At 39.0% G+C, this 24,614-nt stretch overlaps 1 protein-coding gene across 3 annotated transcripts in view; it reads right to left on the reverse strand.

Annotated features, from left to right (window-relative positions):
- LOC110897765 (glutathione S-transferase T1) overlaps window positions 1-18,776 on the reverse strand; it is a 35,516-nt gene extending 16,740 nt beyond the window's left edge. The window contains exons 1-7 of one of the 3 annotated variants that reach the window (XM_022144498.2): window positions 18,619-18,776; window positions 18,431-18,504; window positions 18,295-18,355; window positions 18,149-18,202; window positions 17,979-18,058; window positions 17,682-17,884; window positions 17,207-17,587 (exon numbers count right to left, since the gene is read on the reverse strand). In XM_022144498.2, the coding sequence (XP_022000190.1) occupies window positions 17,411-17,587; window positions 17,682-17,884; window positions 17,979-18,058; window positions 18,149-18,202; window positions 18,295-18,355; window positions 18,431-18,504; window positions 18,619-18,683 (714 nt within the window). In that variant the 5' untranslated portion in view covers window positions 18,684-18,776 and the 3' untranslated portion in view covers window positions 17,207-17,410. Of the gene's footprint in view, window positions 1-17,206; window positions 17,588-17,681; window positions 17,885-17,978; window positions 18,059-18,148; window positions 18,203-18,294; window positions 18,356-18,430; window positions 18,505-18,618 lie in introns of those variants that run through there. The other 2 variants (XM_035981545.1, XM_035981543.1) reach the window with 2 other exon arrangements.
- Between the last annotated feature and the right edge of the window lie 5,838 nt (window positions 18,777-24,614).

The raw sequence follows: 24,614 nt of genomic DNA on the forward strand, positions 1-24,614 counted from the left end.
AACATGATGTTCGATCGAACAGGTGACCTCCAGCTGAGGACTCACTTGTGAAGTTCCTAACCGATCGGTTAAGCCGGCCGATCGAACAGACCGTCCGATCGATCGACCTGAAAAGGTAAGGACACATCAGTGTTCTCAAATACTACAACGAAAACTTCAAAAGGTCAAGCCATCATACACAAACACATCCTACTCAAAGGAAGAAACAATCCACTCGAACAGTCAAGCCGATCGAGCCTACCGGCCGATCGAACAGACTGTCCGAACGGACTGTCCAGCCGAACGAACAACCCGTTCGATCGAACCTGCTGTTCAATCGACCAGGCTGTTCGACCCACTTACACTTGTTTCCATTCTACGTGTTATTCATCGTTATGCTATCGAACTGTTCAGGCTAACCCTACTCTCAAGCGCTCCCTTCAATCCATCAATCAATCGCTGTGAGTATACTCGATCCCTTTTTTGCTTTTAGCACTTTTGGGTGTTACATACATTACTTATATCAAAACACAATCGATCACACTACTCAAACTATTTGAACGCTAACCGATTCGCATGTATTACGTGACTAAATGAATGCTTGTTGTTATGTTTACACGTGGAATGCTGTCTACCTGCCTTAACGACGTAGTACTATAGTTTGGACTCAGCACCCGTTCACACGGGGGTTGTTAAGGACAATTACTTGCATGGATTACGGTGGTAATCATGTATTGCGAACTGTCTCGGACAGTCAACCCGCAGTCATTGGTATCGATAGATCCATGTCGATAATTAATATGCTTCGTTTTCCTCTGTGTACGTGCTGGTTATGCGTAAACTATTCGAACTCTATATGCTATTATCAAACTTGTATGCTCACCTTTACATTATATGTATTGACTTTATTTTAACGTATGTGACAGGTGTTTAAGATGTTTGCTTGATAGGAAAGCGAGGCTAGAATAAAGCTCTAGAGGCCCCCAACAAATAGTTGTCTGTCAGGAACAAGCGTCTAAAGTATAGTTGTTTGTAGATCTTTTCCGACTGGGTCTTTAGGAGCATTTGAACAATATTTATTTGTTTTATTTAAATCCGAGTTGTCGGAACATAATTACTTGGCTAGTTGTTATCTGTAATAATATATTGTATTATTTGGGATACGGTATGGGACATATCATTTAACTGAATAGTATTAATAGTTGTTGTGGAAACTTCTGGACAATCTGTTTCGCTCAGTGCCATGCCCCGATGATTCCGCCATCGGTTGGGGTGTGACAGATTGGTATCAGAGCCATAACTATAGGGAATTAGGCTAGACACGACCTAGTCCGGGTCGCTGTCTTAGAGACCTAGACTATAGTTAGGAACCAACAGACCAAGCTTATGTGCTATATTCTAATATTCTTCGCTATCACTGCACTCGAATTTTCAAATAGAGTCAAGTTATTTAGTCGAGATTAGGTGTGAAAGCCGCAAACTCTCGACTAAATTGTTTGGTCAATGCTGATTTTATCAATTTATCAATGATTTCCTCATCATTTTTGATAACGAACGAGGAGAATTATACCAAAATCAGGAGTGAAATCCTTATTTTGATGAATAATCTTCTCAAATTTTACTAAAACAAGGAAGAAATTGCTAAGCCAGGGGTGAAACCCGAACCTTGGCAACTTATTCCAACTTTTACTCATCTCACCAAAGCCTCGACGGACTCCAACGACCTGAACTCACAAGTATGACCTAGGGAATACGCGTTGAATGCCCAAGAATCGAGGCAGAAACGCGATCCCGAAAGTCCAAAAGTGATGACAAGTCTACTGTGAATAGTCGAATCGCTTTGGGTAGTCGATGTCTAGTAGCCGCAGACAATCTATTTCCCGATTTTTATGAGTTTTCGATTCTGAGCCCGCAACCGCCGACTCTGATGATTCATAGATTTTATGTGCTTTATGTGTGATTATCTGTTTATGTGTTTAATTTTGGTATTTATTCGATTCTTGCTATCACATCGATCAACACACACGACTCGCATTGCTCTTCCACCCCAAAACGCTAATAAGTCGTTACGAACTTAGACGATACTATGCTGCGATATACGCTATACTATACTCAACATGCGATACGATTATACGACATTATTCGATATACTGTACGCGATCGCTATAAACGAACGACTCGCGAGCTTTGAATGATAGGTTTCTGTATTCTGACTACCTCTGTGATTAAATGTGTATGTGCTTCTGTGCTTAGGTGTCTCTGTGCTCTACGTGCCTACGTGCTTCTGTGATTATGTGAATTTATGACTTTATGCTTATGTGATTTTGTGATGCGTGTTTCGACGTGTTTCTAAGCTTTAGTAAGTAGTTGACGTGTGAGGTGAGATTCGATTGTTGTGTCCGAGACCTACGGCGATGTCTATTGCAGACCATGTCGTCATCTGGACACCGAACCCCACTTACTCGCCAAGAGAAGAGAGACAGACGTCTTGCTGCTATCATTGCCAAGAGTGTGGCAAAAGCTGTGAGCGATGTGTATGAAAACGCCAGCAAATCGTCTGAGGAGTCGCGAATCGATGTTCCTAAAGATACCAACAAGACTGGTTTCAGCTTCAAATAGTTTAAAGCATGCGGACCCAAAGAATTCACCGGAGAAGATGACCCAATAGCTATGTTTCAATGGTTTGATTCTATCGAAGTCACTCTGCGCCAAAGCGGCTGTCCTGAAAATCTCCGCACCCTCAATGCTACAGGCGTCTTCCAGTCCCGAGCTCTAGACTGGTGGACGGCCAAATGAAACAAACGCGGGAATGATGCAGCTTATGAGCTGACATGGAAGGAGCTGAAAGCCATCATGATGGACGAATTCTGCCCTCCCCATGAACGCCAAAAGCTGGAGGACGAGTTTTGGAACATCAAGCAGAAGGATGGAGACAACACTGCTTTAACTGCTCGCTTCAAGCAGCTTAGCATCATCTGTCCCGACGAAGTCAAGACGCCAGACATGGCCATCAAGAAGTATATTCGAGCTCTACCCGACTGTGTTGCCGATTTCGTGCATGCCGACAAGACATCATCGATCGAAGAGACCTACCTGCTTGCCGCTGAGATCAATGACAAGCGGGTAAAGTCTGGTTTTTGGGATAAGCATACCAAGTCTCTGCATCAAGCCACCACCTCATCGACCGTCGACACCACCACTGCTCAACCCTCCAAGTCATCAAGAAGAAAGAAGAAGCACAACAACAACAGCTCCAGCAACAAGAACTGTGCTGTGACAACGACTGCTGCTCATCTGCAAGCCGTACAGGCTCAGCAGCAGTCTCACCGTCGACAAGCTCTAGTGATTAATGCGCCGCCAGCCAAGCACGCTTACACAGGTCCCCACCCGCTCTGCCCGACATGTTCATACCATCATCCGGTGGGAGTCGCCTGTCGTTTCTGTGCCCACTGCAACCTCTACGGGCATTTCATTGCGAATTGTTGCTATGGTCCCCGTCAAGCCCCAGTTCAAGCCCCCGCTCATCAAGCTTTACTCCCAGCCCCTCAAGGCCAACCTGCAGCTCAAGCACCCGCGGTCAATGCTCGAGTCTGCTTTGCATGTGGTGATCCTAACCACTTTGCAAACATGTGCCTGAACCGGGTTGTGAAACAAGAACCCCAGCAGCAGCAGCAGCAGCACCAGCAACAGCCTCAGCAGCAACAACAAGCAGCTCGTGCCAGAACCTTTAACATCAACGCCCGTCAAGCCCAGGCTGACAACAACGTGGTTAATGGTACGTTCCTTGTGAATGGTATTTATGCATCATGTTTGTTTGATACTGGAGCCGATAACTGCTTTGTGTCGTTTGAATTCGAGAAGCTCCTTAGTCGTAAGCGTTCTTATCTCCCCTCGTCATTCGAAGTCGAAGTTGCTACCGGAAGAACCGTCGCAGTTAACTCTGTTCTTCGTGATTGTACCCTTGAGCTCAACAATCACCTCTTCCCAATTGATCTCATTCCAATGCAACTTAGAAGTTTTGACGTCATAGTAGGCATGGACTTTCTTCGCGAAAACCATGCTGAAGTTGTGTGCTTTGAAAAGATGATTCGATTCTCGCTCGTAAATGGTGATTTCTTATGTGTGTACGGTGAAACAGCTTCGAAAGGTCTCAAGCTCATGTCGTGTATCCAAGCTAGCAAGTATCTCCGCAAGGAATACAGCGCTTTCTTGGCCAACATTGTAGTATCGGAGAAGGAAAAGAAAAAGAAGGCCGAAGTCAAAGACGTTCCAGTGGTTCGTGAATTTCCTCAGGTGTTCCCTGATGATCTTCCCGGGCTACCGCCAAGTCGTGATATCGACTTTCGTATCGACCTTATTCCTGGAGCTAACCCTGTTGCCAAAGCCCCTTATTGACTCGCGCCATCCGAAATGAGGGAACTCTCAAACCAACTCCAGGAGTTACTTGAAAAAGGCTTTATTCGCCCGAGCACCTCTCCTTGGGGCGCACCAGTCCTTTTCGTCAAAAAGAAGGATGGGTCGTTCAGGATGTGCATTGACTATCGGGAATTGAATAAGCTGACCATCAAGAACCGTTATCCCCTACCCCAAATCGACGATTTGTTCGATCAGCTACAAGGTGCATCGTGTTTCTCGAAGATCGATTTACGCTCAGGTTATCATCAGTTACGCATACAAGAGGAAGATATACCCAAAACAGCTTTTCGTACTCGATACGGCCATTATGAGTTCGTTGTTATGCCTTTTGGTCTAACCAACGCACCCGCGGTTTTTATGGATCTGATGAATCGCGTGTGTAAGCCTTATTTTGACCGTTTCGTCATCGTGTTCATCGACGATGTCATGATTTATTCCAAATCGAAAGCCGAACACGCGCAACATCTACGTTTGATTCTCGAGTTACTCCAGGGGAACCAACTCTATGCCAAGTTCTCCAAGTGCGAATTCTAGTTGGAGGAGGTTCAGTTTCTGGGTCACATCGTTAATAGTCAAGGTATTCATGTCGATCCCGCGAAGATTGAAGCAGTTAAGAGCTGGATTACGCCTAAGAACCCGTCTGAAGTCCGATCTTTTCTTGGATTAGCGGGCTATTATCGACGATTTATCGAAGGATTCTCTAAGATCGCTGTGCCGCTTACCGCTCTTACTCATAAAGACAGGTCTTTTGTTTGGGGAACTGAACAAGAATCTGCTTTTCAAGCCCTTAAGCGCAAGCTATGCATTGCTCCTGTTCTCACGTTGCCGGACGGAAACAACGATTTCATTGTCTATTGTGATGCTTCCAACCTTGGTCTCGGCTGTGTTCTCATGCAGCGGGACAAGGTTATAGCTTACGCATCTCGTCAGCTCAAAATCCACGAGAAGAACTATACAACCCATGACCTCGAGCTACGCGCAGTTGTTTTTGCATTGAAGATTTGGCGCCACTACCTGTATGGTACCAAGTGTACGATCTTCACCGATCACAGGAGTTTACAACACATCTTTAATCAGAAAGAACTTAACATGCGTCAACGCCGATGGGTAGAACTTCTTAGCGACTACGACTGTGAGATTCGTTATCACCCAGGCAAGGCAAATGTTGTAGCCGACACACTCAGCAGACGGAGTTATTTGCTCAGTATTCGCAATACCCAAGCCTAACGCAACCTCGAAACTCTCATCCGCGAAGCCCAACATGCTTGTTTTAACGAACGCACCTTGAAGAAGGAGAGAATCTATCACGATGGAGCTCAGCTTGTAAGCAAGGCAGATGGGATTTTCTATTATCTGGACCGAATTTGGATCCCTAAGCGGACCGATTTGCGAAAGATTATAATGAACGAAGCCCACAAATCCTGGTATTCTATTCATCCCGGTGCTGATAAAATGTACCAGGATCTTCGCTACAAGTACTGGTGGCCGGGCATGAAACGGGATATCGCCCTCTATGTTGGAAGCTGCCTGACTTGTGCGAGAGTTAAGGCTGAACATCAACGACCTTCTGGCTTACTCGAACAACCTCCAATCCCCATATGGAAGTGGGAGAGTATAGCTATGAATTTCATAACCAAACTTCCGCCCACGCCATCAGGTCACGACAACAATTGGGTTATAGTTGATCGTCTGACCAAATCAGCCCACTTTTTGCCAATACGGGAAGACTACAAGGTAGAACGACTAGCCCGAATCTACACCGACGAGATCATTTGTAATCATGGTACGCCTCGTGACATCATTTCAGACCGTGATGCTCGGTTTACTTCGAGATTGTGGGAAACGTTTCAAGCGGCTCTTGGTACGTCGCTTAACCTGAGTACTACATTCCATCCTCAAACCGATGGACAGACTGAAAGAACGATCCGTATTCTTGAGGACATGCTCCGAGCGTGTGTTATAGACTTCGGTGGTAGTTGGAACAAATACCTACCGTTAGTCGAATTCTCGTACAACAACAGCTATCATGCCAGCATACAAATGGCACCATTCGAGGCTTTATATGGAAGAAGATGTCGTTCGCCTATTGTATGGCACGAGATCGGTCACTCGCAATTAACCGATCCCGAGTTACTACAAGAAACGACTGACAAAATCCTCCAGATTCGAGACAACTTGTCGAAAGCCAGGGATAGGCAGAAAAGTTACGCCGATAGAAGACGCAAGCCCCTTGAATTTGACGTTGGCGACTACGTACTCCTAAAGGTTTCATCTTGGAAGGGTGTGGTCAGATTCGGCAAGAAAGTGAAACTAGCGCCTCAATATGTTGGACCTTTTAAGATTCTGGAAAGGATCGGAAAAGTCGCCTACAGACTCGAACTACCGGAGGAACTTAGTAACGTCCACCCAACTTTCCATGTGTCGAACCTCCGAAAGTGTCTAGCTGATCATGATCTGATTGTACCGCTCGACGACCTTCAAGTAAACGAAACGCTACACTTCGTGGAAAAGCCTGTCGAGATCATGGATCGCCAAACCAAGCAACTCAGGCGCTTGCGCATCCCTATCGTGAAAGTCCGATGGGAAGGCAAACGAGGCAGAGAGTTCACTTGGGAACTCGAAAGCGACATGAAGGCTAAGTACCCACAATTGTTTGAATGAAGATCTGAAGCGAGAAATTGGTAAAATCATTCACGGCGATGTGCAGCTTCGAGCCTAATTTCGGAACGAAATTCCCTAAACAAGGGGAAGCTGTAACACCCCGTGTTTTCGAATGTCAAAGTCAAAGTCAAAGTCAAAGTCAACTTTGACTTCTTTGACTATAATTAGTCTATTTTATGTTTTATTTGTATTATGTGGAGTAAGTGTTGTTAATCAGAATGAATCGAACTAACTGAATGTTTAATCGACGCGAACCGATTTACGACTGTGAATAGTAGGAAGTAACAATGCGATAAAGTTAACTAATCAGTAATCAAACCAATCTAACCATCATCGAACTCGAATCTCGAATTACGTGAACTTTGGTTGTTGTTATACGTGTGTGTGCGCCTTATGTGTTACTTGTGCATGTTTACCTTATGTTTTGTGTAGTGATCAATCGAATCAGTCGAAACTCAAATCGAAACTCGAAAATCAAATCGAATGCAATCGAAATCGAATTACGACGAATGGTAACGTAAGGATAGGGTGAAATATAGATGATTGTACGTTAGATATAGTAGTTGGGACTGAAAGTAATTTGAATAGGAAACTCTATCGTACTCGTATCGTCTTCAATCAAAATCAAAATATCGAAAATCGTCGCACCGAACACTCGAACCAGGCTGTGGATCGATCAGGCTGTCAGCCGATCGAACAGCCCAGCCGACCGGACGGACTGTCCGATCGAGCTGGCTGTCCGATTGGGATGCCTGGCCGATCAACCAGCCCGTTCCTGGCTGTCATTGTTATTCTTTCCACTTTTGGAAACTCTCTGACCGATCAGCTCGTGCTTCTCACCTTTTCTCATATTTCTTCCAATTTCGGTAAGTTTTCATCCTAAATCTTGTACTTTCTTGATCAATACACACTTCTACACCTTTCTATCTTTCGAATCTTGATTTCTAACCGTGAAATCATCAAGATCTAAGCATTCTTGGATGATGTCATCATGGTGTTCTTCAAGAATATCATGCTTTGGCCTCAATCCACCATGAATAGCTCGGATCTAACCGATTTCCACATAAACAAACTAAGATCTATCAAAGATCTGAACATTTACATGGTGTGAAGGATTGAAAGAAGGATTTCCAAACTTTCTTTCAACTCTTTTACACTCAATGCCTTTAAACCGGTAGAAACGGAGCTTGAGTCAACTCACCGATCATCCTAGTGGATGAGTGGTTCAAGATTCGGATTCTATCTACAAGGTTCACCAACTTCGGGATAAACATCAAACTACCGTTCCGAACAGTTTACCGGCCGGATTCGGGTGATTCCTGTCCGAGCAGGGGAAACAAGTAAGAACGAAAGTTCCACAGTTCAGCTCGTTGTCAAACTACCTCGAAATAACGTCAAATAACCAAAACAGCCAAGTGTTAGACGAACAGGCCGACCAGGTTAGGATGCTGACCGAACGGTGAGGCTATCCGAACGAACAGCCCAACCGATCGGACATGTCAGCCGATCGACCAAGCCAGCCGATCGGCTAGCATATGGCCCCACACTTTGAGAAATTCCTGAAGTATAGTATTGAACGAGGTGATGTCCGATCGAACGAACCGTTTGGTAAACATTACTCATCGGATCATGAGATACTATGCTTCAACCCTTAAGCGATTTACAACTCGTAGTAGTACGGAGTGCCACCCGATCGAACATGTTGTTCGATCGAACAGGTGACCTCCAGCTGAGGACTCATTTTTGAAGTTCCTGACCGATCGGTTACGCCGGTCGATCGAACAGACCGTTCGATCGATCGACCTGAAAAGGTAAGGACACATCAGTGTTCTCAAATACTACAACGAAAACTTCAAAAGGTCAAGCCATCATACACAAACACATCCTACTCAAAGGAAGAAACAATCCACTCGAACAGTCAAGCTGATCGAGCCTACCGGCCGATCGAACAGACTGTCCGAACAGACTGTCCAGCCGAACGAACAACCCGTTCGATCGAACCTGCTATTCGATCGACCAGGCTATTCGACCCACTTACACTTGTTTCCATTCTACGTGTTATTCATCGTTATGCTATCGAACTGTTTAGGCTAACCCTACTCTCAAGCGCTCCCTTCAATCCATCAATCAATCGCTGTGAGTATACTCGATCCCTTTTTGCTTTTAGCACTTTTGGGTGTTACATACATTACTTATATCAAAACACAATCGATCACACTACTCAAACTATTTGAACGCTAACCGATTCGCATGTATTACGTGACTAAATGAATGCTTGTTGTTATGTTTACACGTGGAATGCTGTCTACCTGCCTTAACGACGTAGTACTATAGTTTGGACTCAGCACCCGTTCACACGGGGGTTGTTAAGGACAATTACTTGCATGGATTACGGTGGTAATCATGTATTGCGAACTGTCTCGGACAGTCAACCCGCAGTCATTGGTATCGATAGATCCATGTCGATAATTAACATGCTTCGTTTTCCTCTGTGTACGTGCTGGTTATGCGTAAACTATTCGAACTCTATATGCTATTATCAAACTTGTATGCTCACTTTTACATTATATGTATTGACTTTATTTTAACGTATGTGACAGGTGTTTAAGATGTTTGCTTGCTAGGAAAGCGAGGCTAGAATAAAGCTCTAGAGGCCCCCAACAAATAGTTGTCTGTCAGGAACAAGCGTCTAAAGTATAGTTGTTTGTAGATCTTGTCCGACTGGGTCTTTAGGAGCATTTGAACAATTTTTATTTGTTTTATTTAAATCCGAGTTGTCGGAACAGAATTACTTGGCTAGTTGTTATCTGTAATAATATATTGTATTATTTGGGATACGGTATGGGACGTATCATTTAACTGAATAGTATTAATAGTTGTTGTGGAAACTTCTGGACAATTTGTTTCCTCAGTGCCATGCCCCGATGATTCCGCCATCGGTTGGGGTGTGACAGATTTTGTCGGTACGGTATAGTAGCGATACGATATCAGTTTATCGAAAGCAAAAACAATATAAATAAATACTGGTGCCGATACATATATTATTCGGTCGGTGTGGGTTCCTTTTGGTACGATAGCGGTACAATTAAATGTAAATAATAATATGTGTAATAGAATCTATTGTAGTATTAGACACTGGGCTAGCGATCAACATTTTAGCCTTTTTAGGAACCCAAATCGAATTTTTCCGGTTCCGTTCTTTCCCGGTTTGGTCAGTTTTAAAAGCCGGTTTGAATCACCGGTTCGGTTTGGTTTTCTTTCGGTTTCAAACCGGTTCGTACGCGCATATTTTCAATTTTTTTAACTACAAAAAAAACATAAAATACGACTTTTGTTATTTTTTTTAGATTTCAAAACAAGAAAGTACAAAAATGAAATACAAAAAACATAAATAAAAAATATTACAATTATTATTTTTGGTATTTATTCTTCCTCCGAACTGATATTTGCGCGCATCAATGCATCGTAGGCGAGTTCTTCATTGGATAGGGATCACTTAGTCCCTCTTCCACCTCTTCATCATGTATTTTTTCTTCGATCTGTGTTATGTCATCGAGAGTACTTTGATGTTGTACATGATCCATGACGTCCAAGTGATTATTTAAACATATGCACATCTACAACGATAGGGGAGTTAGTCGTGTTCTTCGTATCAATAAAACACTACCACTAAAAGAAAAAATCAATTCTGAAGCTACTGTAGACGCTTGGATACTTAGTAGATCACGAGTCATATCTGTTCGAACTTGGAACTAATCTTGTCAATACTCAAAAGTTAGAAAATTTAAATTGATTTATTTTTACTTGTATCTTATTTTAGTAGGAAGATTTAGTAGTTTGTTTTATTTGGTTTCCTTATAGGGGTAGGTTACTTGTTCTCCAATGGGTTGTTCAGTATAAATAGGGATTATATGTTTAGGGTTTATGTACTTTCAATTTTAATCCAAGAGTTTTTTTTTTTTTTTTTTTTTTTTTTTTGCTAATTCCATCATTTGATTATATTGAAGAAGGCTTGATTTCCAGTAATTGGTATCATAATGGTTTATCAATTTGGGAGGTTGTCATTATTGTTAGATTGTAAGTGTTTGACGGCATCGGCAATTGATTCCAAAGTTGTCGTCTCAAAACGGTCTCGGAAAAAGGTCGCCTTTTCCATTGTAAGTGAAATTAAGAATTTGTGTTGGAAGTAAATTATCAAGTCACGTTCAAGGAGGCTATATTGGGATTTTCAATTTCAAGAACCACAAATTCATAGTTATCAAAAGGATATTTTTGTGGTTTCTAAAGTTTTAGAACAAAGGAAAAAAGGTTGTTGTGATCAAGAAGGCAGATGCAAGAGGGTTTGTTGATCAAAGGATAGCAGCAGGTTGTAATGATCGATATTCTGATCAACAACGACAAGACCGTGGGAATCAATGAGCAGTAATTGCAAACTTGATCAAATGAGAAAACCCACGTGTAGGGCAGTCTTAGATCAAATCAACAATAGACTTCAAAGGCGATGAAGTAGTATCTTTGATCAGGTGGAAAAGAAAGGATGTTCTTTTTATGGTTAATGGTTCAAGTGTTTGGACAAGTTTTGAGTATGATCCCAAAGGAGTCAGAAAGCACAGGGTGGGGTGTTGTGTCGGCTGTAGCATAGGTGTTGATGCAAAGCAAACACAAGAGTTTGAGTATGTAACACACTAACACCCCAAAAATATTAAATAGATAAATATATATACATATATATATATATATATATATGTTGTGAAAATGATCATGAATATAGTAACTAGAAAATATGTAACCTAGTTAAATACATGTTTGTTAATAAAAAAAGAGGAGGGTAGCCTTTTTATAACAAAACTAAACCATAGGGACTGAATTGGGGCATTAGTGAAGGTGGAAAGTATAAAAAGCTAAAAAAAAGTAAAACACACACAAGAGAGAGAGAGAGAGAGAGAGAGAGAGAGAGAGTGTGTGTGTCGAGATTAAGAGACAAAAAAGAGGGAAAACCCCTCAAAACCCTAGAACCTAGAATCTTAGAATTTGGGGTAAAGGGGTTTGTTTGCATGTTTGAAGACCTAAAGCATACAATATCACTACAACATAAGGTATGTCATGATTTCATCCTTGGTGGAGTTCTCTAGTTAGGGGAAATTCATGGAAAAAAGGATCTAGTGATCTAAGCACCATAAAGATAAGTTTTGTTTACCGTAGGAGTGATTTAGATTATCATAATTGTGATTATGTGAAACATTTGTTCTATGACATGCTTTAATGATTGTTCAAGTATGAAGTGAACTGGGTTTTAACCTAAGTGTGAGAAACCCCAATTTCATGTGTAGTAAATAGATGTGATAGCTTTGATTTACTGAATTTACATGTTAGTTTGGTTTATAATGAATGATTGAACTTGTTGAGTTGAGAGAAAGTGGCAAGTGATAGATAAGCTAATGATGTAGCTAGAAAAGAATGCCTACCAAATGCTTGATAAAATGCCTAATTGAAAAACTTGAATAATTACTTGGCTAGAATTTTGATGAAAGTGTTATGATATGCTTACTAGTGAATCCCTCATTAAGGGGACATGAAAGATGATATTCTAATTATCAACTGGGTTGTAAATTTTAGGCAACTCAAGTGATAAAATGGAAGGCCAAGCAGGAACGGATAGTCGACTTAAAGGGAATCTTTAAGATACGTAGCTATGATGTTACGTTATCATTGTTATTAGAAATTAACTTTGATGTTATTAAATGAAACGTAAAAAAAGATTATTGATGAATCGTGGAATAATTAAAGAAAAATGAATTTTAAACAAAGTGTGCCGAAGGCAAGTAAAACTGAAGCATAATTGACCCGCGGGGTCATAGAAGCGGATGTGAGGCCTAACACAAATGAACATGGTCTAGGACCATGGTGAAAATGATTAAAAATGGTAATTGCCTCTTGTGGACAATGAGAGTCACAATGGTGAACTAAACGGGTCGCTTATGGTCTATAAGGCCATAAGCTAGATAACGGACAAGTAAAACCAAGTTATAAATGACCTGCGAGGTCGTAGAAGCCGAGATGTTATCCGAGTTACCTGCCACAAACTTTGATCGTGGTTGGAAAATGATAAGAAGCTTTAATGAAAGAATGCAGATGATTTAAGCTAAAGAGCTCAAATCTCATAACATGTCAAACGAGTAAGACACCAAATGAAAAGATGGCATTTTGACGCCATGGTTATTTCTAAGAAAAAAAACCATGACATTGGTTGTGGTTGGGAAAAATAATACAAAGCTTTAACAAGGATGTAGAAGACTTGAGTTAAAATGCTCAAATTTTCATAACGAGTCAAACGAGTAATAAACCCAAACCGGATAATAAAAGTGAAAAACTCAGGATTAATGGGTCCGGGTAGTGGGTCATAATTTAAATATCTTTAGAAATAAACTCCAAGTAATTAAATTGAGTTCGGATTGATTTGGATGAGAATTAGATGGAAAATGGCAAAATTTAGCTAAGGGTGAAAAGTTGCCTAGCTCTGGCAACCTGCTGGAAAAATGTCCTTTCCGCGCCATGCATAGGCTACATTAGGCCCTCCCACGATGCGTGAGGGAGCCTGGTCAAACGTATGGTCAAAACTGCCATCCCCACACCACGCGGGGGAGACAAGCGATCCCTCCGCGACGCGCGGGGGCTTTTTGAATTAAAATTTTATTTTATTTTTGGTTTTAATGTTTCCTTTATATGCCTAAGTTACTAACCATTTGGATGGGTTTATAAATGACAGATAATACTCACTGTAGTGAACTGGATGAAGGCCAAGCTGCACGACGAACCGAACATATCTCATGAGTATTCATTTTTGAGATTTTTAAACTTGTTTTTAAGCTTAACACTTAAGTACATGTAGTGTAAATCAAATTGTTGCTACCTCGAGTAGCTTATTTTTTCTTAAAACTTGTAATCTTTTCGAATTATAGTTCGTATAAAACATTAGTTTTATGTATATAATGAGACGGACCTTACAGAGTATTAGGTGGATGCATTTGCTCGATTGACTACTTCCCAGGATGTTTATCTTGTGATTTAGTTGGTCGTTCAAAAAAACTCAAAAGTTAGAAGATTTAAATGGGTTATTTTTATTTATATTTTATTTTAGTAGGAAGATTTAGGATTTACACTAGCTTCATTTTATTTGGTTTCCTTTGTGAGTTGTTCTCCAAGGGTTGTTTAGTATAAATATGGATGACATGTTTAAGGTTTATATGCCTTCAATTTTAATCCAAGAGTTTTTTTTTTTTTTTTTTGTTATTGTTTGATTATATTGAAGATGGTTTGATTTCCAATAATAGCGGCCATGATCAAAAATTGGGATTCCATTCCTTTCCATCAAGACAAGATATCAAACCATTAAAGGCGTTTTGGAACAAGCACAAGGTGGATGGGATCGGTTTAAACGACGTTTTGGAACAAGCACAAGGTGGATGGGATCGGTTTAAACGGCGTTTTACGCGGTAATCTTGGTAACGGGCGTCAATTGAGGTTTTGGTTGGATACGTGGTTGGGTAATCAACCATTAAAGGCCGTGTACCCTTCGCTCTATAGTCTCGGAAAATCCAAAGGGGTGGTGATCGCTGACAGGTTGAAGCGTATTGGTACTTCTCGTGTGTTGGTTTGGGATTGGATTCGGGCTCCTTCTTCCACAGTGGAGCTCTCGGACAAGCAGAGGTTAGAAGACCAGCTTCATTCGGTCACTTTGTTGGATAGAGATGATACTTGGATCTGGTCACATGATTCGGACGTCGTTTTTCAGATTGCTTCGGTAAAAAAATGGCTACGTGGCCCGGTTTCTAGTAACGCAGAGTTTGGTTTCAAGTGGAGCTCTTGGGTCCCTAACAAATGCAACATCTTCATGTGGCGCGCTTTCTTGGATCGTCTTCCGACCAAGATGGCTCTTGCCCGAAGACATATTAATATTGATGATCTTTCGTGTGTGTGGTGCGAGGATGCTGAAGAAAATATAGAACATGTTCTGACAGGTTGCGCCATTGCTTCGGGGGTGTGGAACTCTCTAGCTAGTTGGTGTAATATTCCTAGACCGTTCGTCTTTCATGTCAACGATTTGGTGGAGCTTCACGAGCATAGCAGGGTGACGGGTATTAAGAAGAAGGTCCTCCAGGGGATTATTATCATAGCTTGTTGGAGATTGTGGAGAGCTAGGAATGACAAGGTTTTCGATAGTAAGGCGCCCATTGTGACGGAGTTGGTTGCGGACATAAAGTCATTGGGTTTTCTTTGGTATAAACATAGATTTAAAGCGGGGGTAGTGGATTGGAGTAGATGGTGTTTATTTGATGTAACGTAATTTGATCTATTGTTTTGGTTTTCGGCTTCTATCTCCGCCTTGGTGATAGTTGTCGGTTTTGGTTGGTTTCAATGAAGTTCACTTTTTTTTTTTAAAAAAAAAAGACAAGATATCAAACTTTACATATTCATCGACAATCATACCGGTAGCAAAATCATAACCTTTATATCTCCGTAGCTCGCAATTTGGGGTGTCACCCCTTTGTTTTTTATGTGTTTGGTTTCTCACGATGTTAAATAAATTAGGTTTAAGGTTACCTAGACTTGAATCTGATTTAGTGATCCCATGGGTGTGGATTCAGGACCACATCTCTCTAATAAGTATCATGCAATGCTTGAAATTGTTTGCCGAAAGCATTTTTTTTGTGGTGGTAACCCAATTTGGTTTATTATAATAAAAACGCAACAAGACAAATGTAATAGTACATTTCATTATTCGCCACGTATTGGGATCTACCAAATGAGCGATGACGCAATGGTACGATTCCGGTAAACCCTGTGAATCCGTCGGTGGTTAAGTTCACACTGATTTTTAAGTTTTCAAAATACCCAATTAAAACATTTTTAACCCGTTTCCACAGTTTCATATAATGGCTCTTTAGAGTAATACGACTTACGTGTTTGTATTGATGTTGGAGCATGTCCAGAATCATCTTTGTCAAGCGACGGTCGTCGACGTGGGAGAATGACAAAGCTTCTTCAATCATGAATTTCGCCATTCAGTCTTTGAACATTGTTATAGTCATAGTGAAAAATAGCTTCCACCGGATTATCTTTTATTAATTTGCAATACTTCATCATATGATTTCTCATGGTGGAGTTTAAGTTTGGTTGGAGAAAACCACCACACCTTCTACAACATGCCTTTTGATGGCCATTCGATATTAGACATAAGTCAAACCACCCATTTTCTTTACCAAAAAGGTCTCTATTTCATGTCATTTGGAGAACTTCAACAATGATAGGTTTGTTTGTGGAACCTTGGGCACTAACGGATGGTTGTGATGAATCCAAAAGTGAAGTAACAAACAAGCAAAGTGAACCAAAAAACGAGTGTATACTAGAGCGGTTTTTGCGTTTTTTTAGTTTGTTTTGTGTTTTCGAGTGTGGTGATCAACCAAAAACACCAAATACCTATTTATACTAACTTAGGGAGGCAAAATGGTGAGTTACGGGGTGAAAAAATGGTCAAAAAAGCTCCAATGGCCTTAAGACCTTTTTCTAAAGGTTTGATCCTGTCAATGGTCAGAACCAGTTCGGAACCTGTTTTTTTCAAATCAGTTTCTAAACTAGTTCCGGCCAAAGTAGTTCAAGTCAAGTTTTACGGTGAGGGTGTGGAACCGGTGGTTTGAATATCGAACTGAACCGGTTTCTGTACTTTTAGTTCCGAACTAGTTTTGGTTCTAGTTAGGTTGGACGAACTGATTCGGTTAAAGCCTTTGGTGTTCATCTCTAGCTAGGCTATTAGCAAAGGACATAAGATTAACATTTATACTTTTAAGCATTGATCATTGGATCTAAATGTTAACGTTTGGATATTTGGCTTAATTATATAAACCATATTAGTAATTATTAGTGTTTAATTGAGAATATTATTTATATTAAAGTTAGATTTGAAAATTTTGTAAACTTTCAATTTGACTTTTCTTAGGGGTTGGTTTGTAAATTTTATGCAATAGGTTTCAAAAGTTAAAGAGGGACGATTACGAAGTTTTATGGGGCGCTCGAAATTTTCACACATGCATAAACCGTTGATGTCACTATTTTTCCTTCAAAACATCTATTCCTTGTGATGTCATAAAAACTATTAATTATAACTTGTTTAATTATTTAATCCAAACATAAAAAACACCAAACAACAGCAAATTTCATTGTTTCCAAACTACCCAATAACAAATGACAAACTAAAATTAACCTTCACACAACTGTCCACTACAACCCGAAATTTAAAACTTTATTGGATGAATATTCATAGACTCAATGATCAAGATACCAACAATCAACATGGACTTCACTCGGTTTTCCCAGATTTTGCTGCCATCAGTTCGCGAAATTCTTTTCGCGTTTTAAACAAAACCCCGTGAATTTCTTCAAAATGAGGCGCGGTTGCACTCTTTGTATCTTCAACCCATTGAAGAACTTTCTTGTAAGGACTTAAGATCCGATCATGAAGCTCCTCGCTCAGAAGCTGAAAATTTCGCGAAATTAAGTGTTTTGATGCAGATTTAATAAAAAAAAAATAGGAAAAGAAACAAGAAAGTTGAACACGTCTATATCATTACCTCAAGTTCCATGACTTCAGATACTAAGTTAAGATCAGCAATTGACGGTTGAGATCTTCCAGCCAAAAACGGTCCATCTTTTAGCCAAAAAGTTTCTAATACAGTCAACGCTTTCTCAAGCGTCGTCTCAGCTTCTTCAGCCGCTTTAGGGTTTGATGGGACGCCATTTAGCGGTAACATGACATTGTTTACAATAACTCCAACTGAAATCCAAAGCATAAAACCGAGCAGATCATGAGACCATTCAGTAAAAATATACTAAGTATCAGAAATTAAAGATTTATATGATTATATTACCTGACCCACGGCGTAAATTGGCATGATGCCAGTCTAAAACAGAGTGGACCTTGGCTCTTTCAACAAGATCACTTGGATACCTATATAGATATAAAAGTTAAATGTCGAATTACAAAAATAACAGTTTAGAACTTGCATAAAGATGTGGACGGAGAAGGAAAATGACTCACCAGTGACTAGCCACTCCCGGGTACTTACTAGATAAGTAGATAAGAATTGCATGACTGCAAAAACACACAATGTTTTTAGTTATTACATAATGGAAAGTAACTTAAACTCAAAACCCCGAACCATAAAAATACAGAAGAATAAGAACCTCTCAAACAATGTAAAATCTCCGTCAACTATTGTTGGAACTTGACACATGGGATTTATCGCTGCATAAAACAAGATCAATGAACATACTTAATTATTTGTTGTTAATAAACCTTGATATTCAGGAGTTAACAAACCTTTGTATTCAGGGGTGTGTTGCTCGCCCTGCAAGATATTAATGGTGATTTCTTCAAACTCTATCCCATTCATCCTTTATATAACACACACATTAATTAATTAACTAACAGAAGTTCATCAACATTGTTACTAAATAGTACAACAACAATAGAAAGAAAGAACATATGGATGATGATAAATTAATTACTTGCAAAAGATGAGAATTGCACGAGACGGTTGGGACATTCGATCACAGTATACTTTCAGCGTCATCTTTCTTTCAGGAATTTGATCAATCTTCAAATCTTTGAGTTTTTAATGTGGAGACGAAGAGCATCTGGTTTGTTTATTTATACATGTCGAGATACGTAATCACATGGTATTTTTTAATATGAACGCATTGATTATCAAATCTTTTAATTATGGCCCTTAATTGTACACGTATAATTTCTTCTAGTAAGTATTGCACTTTTCAACTAGCCGGCAACTGTATGTGTGAATTCATGTTGGGATGCCTTAGTCATCAATGAGGTCATTATTTGCCAAGAATTGGCAATATTGGTCAACGAGGGTCCCCTAGGGTTAATATTTGTTAGTGATGGTTTCTGTGGATTGTAATGGGTCACAGCAACTTGCTGTAAACCTTTCGTATGATTTGGGTGAATATATTCGTTGGTGATTGTCAACGAGAGTTAATATTGGTTAACAATATGGTTAATATTGGTCAATGATAGTGATAAAGGTCAATGATGTTATTCATGATGAATGTTAGGATTTTCTTTTATTTTTTTAACGGTTAATTTCTTTAATTCCATGTTGTCTGTGGGACTTGAACTTAAAACATTCTCTTCTCAACCTAGGTGTTTTAAAGACTTTGCCTTTGACTTTGCCAATGGACGACCACCCCATTGGTATCAATGTTAGGTAATCATGTTCCATGGCGTGGACCCAACATTTTCTTTTTCATGAAAGTGAAAAATATTTAAAACTTAAAGGTTAGGATATATTAGAAAGTTTATTTTGATTAGGAAGGTTAGTAAGTAATCTTAACGATCAATTGATTAATCAAGGATTTGGATTAAATGAGTATAACCGATAAAAAAGAAGGATGTGCGTGAGTTTGTGTAAGGGTATTCTAGTCAATCCAAAACAATAGTTTCTCTCTCCTTCAATTCTCCCCGTTTTTAAAACGTTAATAACTCTTTCATACGATATTATTTTTTATAAAAATTGCACAAAAAAAAATGATTATCTTTAAAACGAGTATACTATTGTTATATTTTTGAAAAAAAAATTTCAAAAACCTAAATGCGTAAAACACAAAAAATGTTTTTTTTTTCTAAAACGCAATAGACAAAAAACACAAAAGAAATGTGTTATTTCTAAAACGCAATGGCTGAAAAACACAAAAAAATGTCTTTTTTTTTTTGTAAAATACAAAGAAATGTCTTATTTCTAAAATGTAATGGCCAGAAAACACAAAAAAAATGTTTTTTTAATGCATAGGCCAAAAAACACAAAAAATGCCTTTTTTTCTAAAACGCAATAGACTAAAAACACAAAGAATTTTTTTTTTTCTAAAACGTAATGTAATAAAAACACAAAAGGAGTGTTTATTCTAAAAAGCAATTGACTAAAAATACAAACAAATATGTTTTTTTCTAAAAAACAATGTACTAAAAACACAAAAAAAGTGTTTATTATAAAGCGCAATTGACTAGAAATACATAAAAATTTGTTTTACTTAAAACGCAATGTACTAAAAACACATAAAATGTGTTTTGTCTAAAACGCAATGAACTGAAAATACAAAAAAATGTTTTTTCATTCCTTTGTAAAACGCGATGACTCAATTCAAAAACCCAGATCATAAAAATGCAATTCAAAATTTTCTTACATAGATCGAAGCCAATTTCTTCAGATTTATTCAACGATTGACAAAATTTGAATGCTAGAAACACTTATCAGCGATCGAATCAAACGAATCGAGTGATTCGCTTCAAAATCACAGGAAAAAATGAGATATTGTATGAATTAAACTGGGTTTCTTCAAAAAAAGTTGAAGAACACGTTGATTGAGTGTTTGAATCATTGATTGGTGACTAAAATCGCACTATAATGTAGTGATTATTGAAAAAGAAAGTGAAAAAAAAAGGTTGAAGATGGTGGGTTTTGAAGTTACAGGGACAGAAGAAGGGGAGAAGATTGGATAAAATTGACTTAAACACCCTTCATCTTTATTTTTAAATTTTGCCACATGTTATAATCTTATTGGTCCCTATCCTTCCTAATCAAACTAAAAGTCAAATTAAACTTCCTATTTGATCCTCTCTCTATATAATAATTACTTTTAGTTTACTTTGGGTCGGGTCCTACGATAAAAACAATCTAATCAAATTCAATATAATCGACAAAACCATATACAAACAAAACTAAATTCATAACACACTATTGCCATGGAATCAACCAGAAATTTCGGTTATTATTTCAAAACATTTTAAATTTTTGGGTGTAAATCACCTACCAAACTAAGATGAGCTTCAATTCGATGTTGATGCACTGTTGAAATTGGTAACGGTGAACGTATGATAACCAACTGAGGTAGTCCAGTTGGCCACCGACACCCACCTCTTCCCAGAGGTACCAGGTTCGAGTCTTGGGAGTGGCATATGTCGCCCAGGGTAAGAACTCGGCATTGGGAAATCACCGCAGAGCTAGCTTGGTCGGGTAGCAGCTCCCGGCGGTTAGGAGGACCGTGCACTATCCCCCCCCCCCCCCCAACGGTGAACATATGGCAGCAGGTGAGATTAGGGTTCCAATTGGGAGGTGGAGGGTGGATATGAAACAATTAATGTGTGATATGTATCTTATTTTAGTCACATAAACTAAAATAAGTGACCATATGTATTGTTTTTAGTCACATCATTAAAAAATATCATGGCAGTAAGTCATATTTGGCCATACTTTTCTAGCCTGTCACCGGTTTTTTTAAAGTGTGGCTAAATATTTCGAACTGATGTGTTTTTGGTCATATGAATCAAAAATCAAACAAATATTGTGGTTGTTGGTCACATTTGGCAACTCTTTTTTTGAGTATAGCTGGTAAATGTCACATTTTTTTGTTTAAGTGTGGCTAAAGGTTTGAATTGTTATACAATGGTTATATGAAAAATAAAATGTGTGACGAAAAGTGTTATGATGACCTTTAGCCACACATTTATTCGAGTGAGTGCAAGACAGTTTGGGCAAATGTGTGGCCATAACCCTTTTTTGATGTAGTGTCAAGCTGCGCCAGTGGCGGACCCAGGAATTTTTCCATGGGGATGCGGAACATTTTTAAAATTTTTAGGCCCCTAGGTATATAAGTAAAAAAATCGGTTCGTATCGGGTCGGGTCGGGTCATGTAAAACAAACGAACATCAAACTAAATTTATATAATCATCAAAAACATGTCAAACCTTGTTACAAACATAATTAAAACGTCGACGCCCTACGGGTTTTCATTTTTTGAAATCTATCCAAAACATCATCTAAAGCTAATTTCTTAAGCATATCTTTCTCTATATAACATAAGTTCATCGCTCCATAATATAATGTTTCAATTTTAATTTTAATTTTCAACTATTCAAGCCCTAGAAATCATAACGTAAGTTGTAATCATACTAAAAATATATAAACAACATAATCACCCTAAAAATCATCTAAACAACCATAAACAACGTCAAAACACACAAAATTTCAAACCTATTTAACAACTTTATTACCCTTTTTTCTCCTATAATATCAACCAAAATCATCAAAATAACAAAGAAACTTACCCGTGTTGGGATTCCGGTTAGATTTAGCGTCAAACGACGGTGGTATGGTGGTTGATTACGGTGGTCGCCGGCTGCTAGACTGTTGTCACTGGGTGATGTTGTTCGTTGGCAATGCAGGGACGCAAGAGAGAGAGAGAGAGAGAGAGAGAGAGAGAGGGAGAGAATTTCTAAAGGTTTTGTGTTTTAATTATTTTATTATAGTTTGAAATATTGTTGGGTTTGGTTAATGGGCTAGCTAGTTAGGAAATTTATAAGGGGGTAAAGGTATGGGTATTTGGGTTTAGTTAGTTAGGTATTAAAAGTTATATAATTTAGGTAATATTTTTTTTAAATAAGAGTTTACTAAAAAATTAAAATATAAATTGATAACACTTTTTACCTAAGGGGTGCGGATGAAAAATTTCAAGGTTGCGGTCGAAAAATTCCAAGGGGTGTGGACAAAAAATTTCAAGGGTGTGGTCGAAAAATTCCAAGGGGTGCGGACGAAAAATTCCAAGGGGTGCGGACGGGATTTTCGACGGAACTTAGCACTAATTTTTTTTCCCCGGGGGTGCGCCCGCCCACCTTGGACTATACTTGTGTCCGCCCCTGAGCTGCGCGACGAACCGAACACATCTCATAAATATTCATTTTTGCATTTTTTAACTTGTTTTTAAGCTTAACACTTAAGTACATGTACTGTAAATCAAATTGTTGCTACCTCGAGTAGCTTACGTTTTCTTAAAACTTGTAATCTTTTCGCAATATAGTTCGTATAAAACATTAGTTTTATGTATATAATGAGAGAGACCTTACAGAGTATTAGGTGGATGCATTTGCTCGATTGACTGCTTCCTAGGATGTTTATCTGGTGATTTAGTTGGCCGTTCAAAAGAAACTCAAAAGTTAGAAGATTTAAATGGTTTATTTTTGTTTGTATTTTATTTTAGTAGGAAGATTCAGGATTTACACTAGCTTCGTTTTATTTGGTTTCCTTTGTGACTTGTTCTCTAAGGGGTTGTTTAGTGTAAATATGGATGACCTGTTTAGGGTTTATATGCCTTCAATTTTAATCCAAGAGTTTTTTTTTTTTTTTTTGTTAATTCCATTGTTTGATTATATTGAAGATAGTTTTATTTCCAAGAATAGTGGCCATGATCGAAAATTGGGATTCCATTCCTTTCTATCAAGACAAGATATCAAACTTTACATATTCAGCGACAATCATACCGGTAGCAAAATCATAACCTTTATATCTCCCTAGCTCGCAATTTGGGGTGTCACCCCTTTGTTTTTATGTGTTTGGTTTCTCATAATGTTAAATAAATTAAGTTTAAGGTTAGCTAGACTTGAATCTAGACTTGAATCTGATTCAGTGATCCCATGGGTGTGTATTCAGGACCAGATCTCTCTAATAAGTATCATGCAATGCTTGAAATTGTTTGCCGAAAGTATTTTTGTGGTGGTAACCCAATTTGGTTTATTATAATAAAAACGCAACAAGACAAACACAATAGTACATTTCATCGTTCGGCATGTATTAGGATCTACCAAATGAGCGGTGACGGAAAGGTACGATTCCGGTAAACCATGTGAAGCCGTCCGAACATCGGTGGTTAAGTTCAGACTGCTTTGTAAGTTTTCAAAATACCTAATTAAAACATTTTTAACTTGTTTCCACAATTTCATATAATGGCGCTTTAGAGTAATACGACTTTCGTGTTTGTATTGATGTTGGAGCATGTCAAGAATCATATTTGTCAAACAACGGTTGTCGAAGTGGGAGAATGACAAACCTTCTTCAATCACAAATTTCGCCATTCAGTCTTTGAACATTGTTATAGTCATAGTGAAAAATAGCTTCCACCGGATTATCTTTTATTGACTTGCAATACTTCGTCATATGATTTCTCATGGTGGAGTTTGAGTTTGGTTGGAGAAAACCACCACACCTTCTACAACGTGCCCTTTGATGGCCATTCGATATTAGACATAAGTCAAACCACCTATTTTCTTTACCAAAAACTCTTTGTTTCATTTCATTTGGTGAACTTCAACAACGATAGGTTTGTTTGTGGAACCTTGGGCATTAACGGATGGTTGTGATGAATCCAAAAGTGAAGTAACAAACAAGAAAAGCGAACCAAAAAAACGAGTGTATACGAGAGCGTTTTTCCGTTGTTTAGTTTGTTTTTGTATTTTCGAGTGTGGTGATCAACCAAAAACACCAAATACCTATTTATACCAACTTAGGGAGGCAAAATGGTGAGTTAGGGGGTGAAAAAATGGTCAAAAAATCTCCAAATGGCCTTAAGACCGTTTTTAAAAGGGTTGATCCTGCCAATGGTTAGAACCAGTTCGGAACCTGTTTTTTCGCAACGGTTTCGAAACTAGTTTCCAGCCAAAA

Source organism: Helianthus annuus, chromosome 13, assembly GCF_002127325.2.
Source record: "Helianthus annuus cultivar XRQ/B chromosome 13, HanXRQr2.0-SUNRISE, whole genome shotgun sequence".
Taxonomy (NCBI): Eukaryota; Viridiplantae; Streptophyta; class Magnoliopsida; order Asterales; family Asteraceae; genus Helianthus; species Helianthus annuus.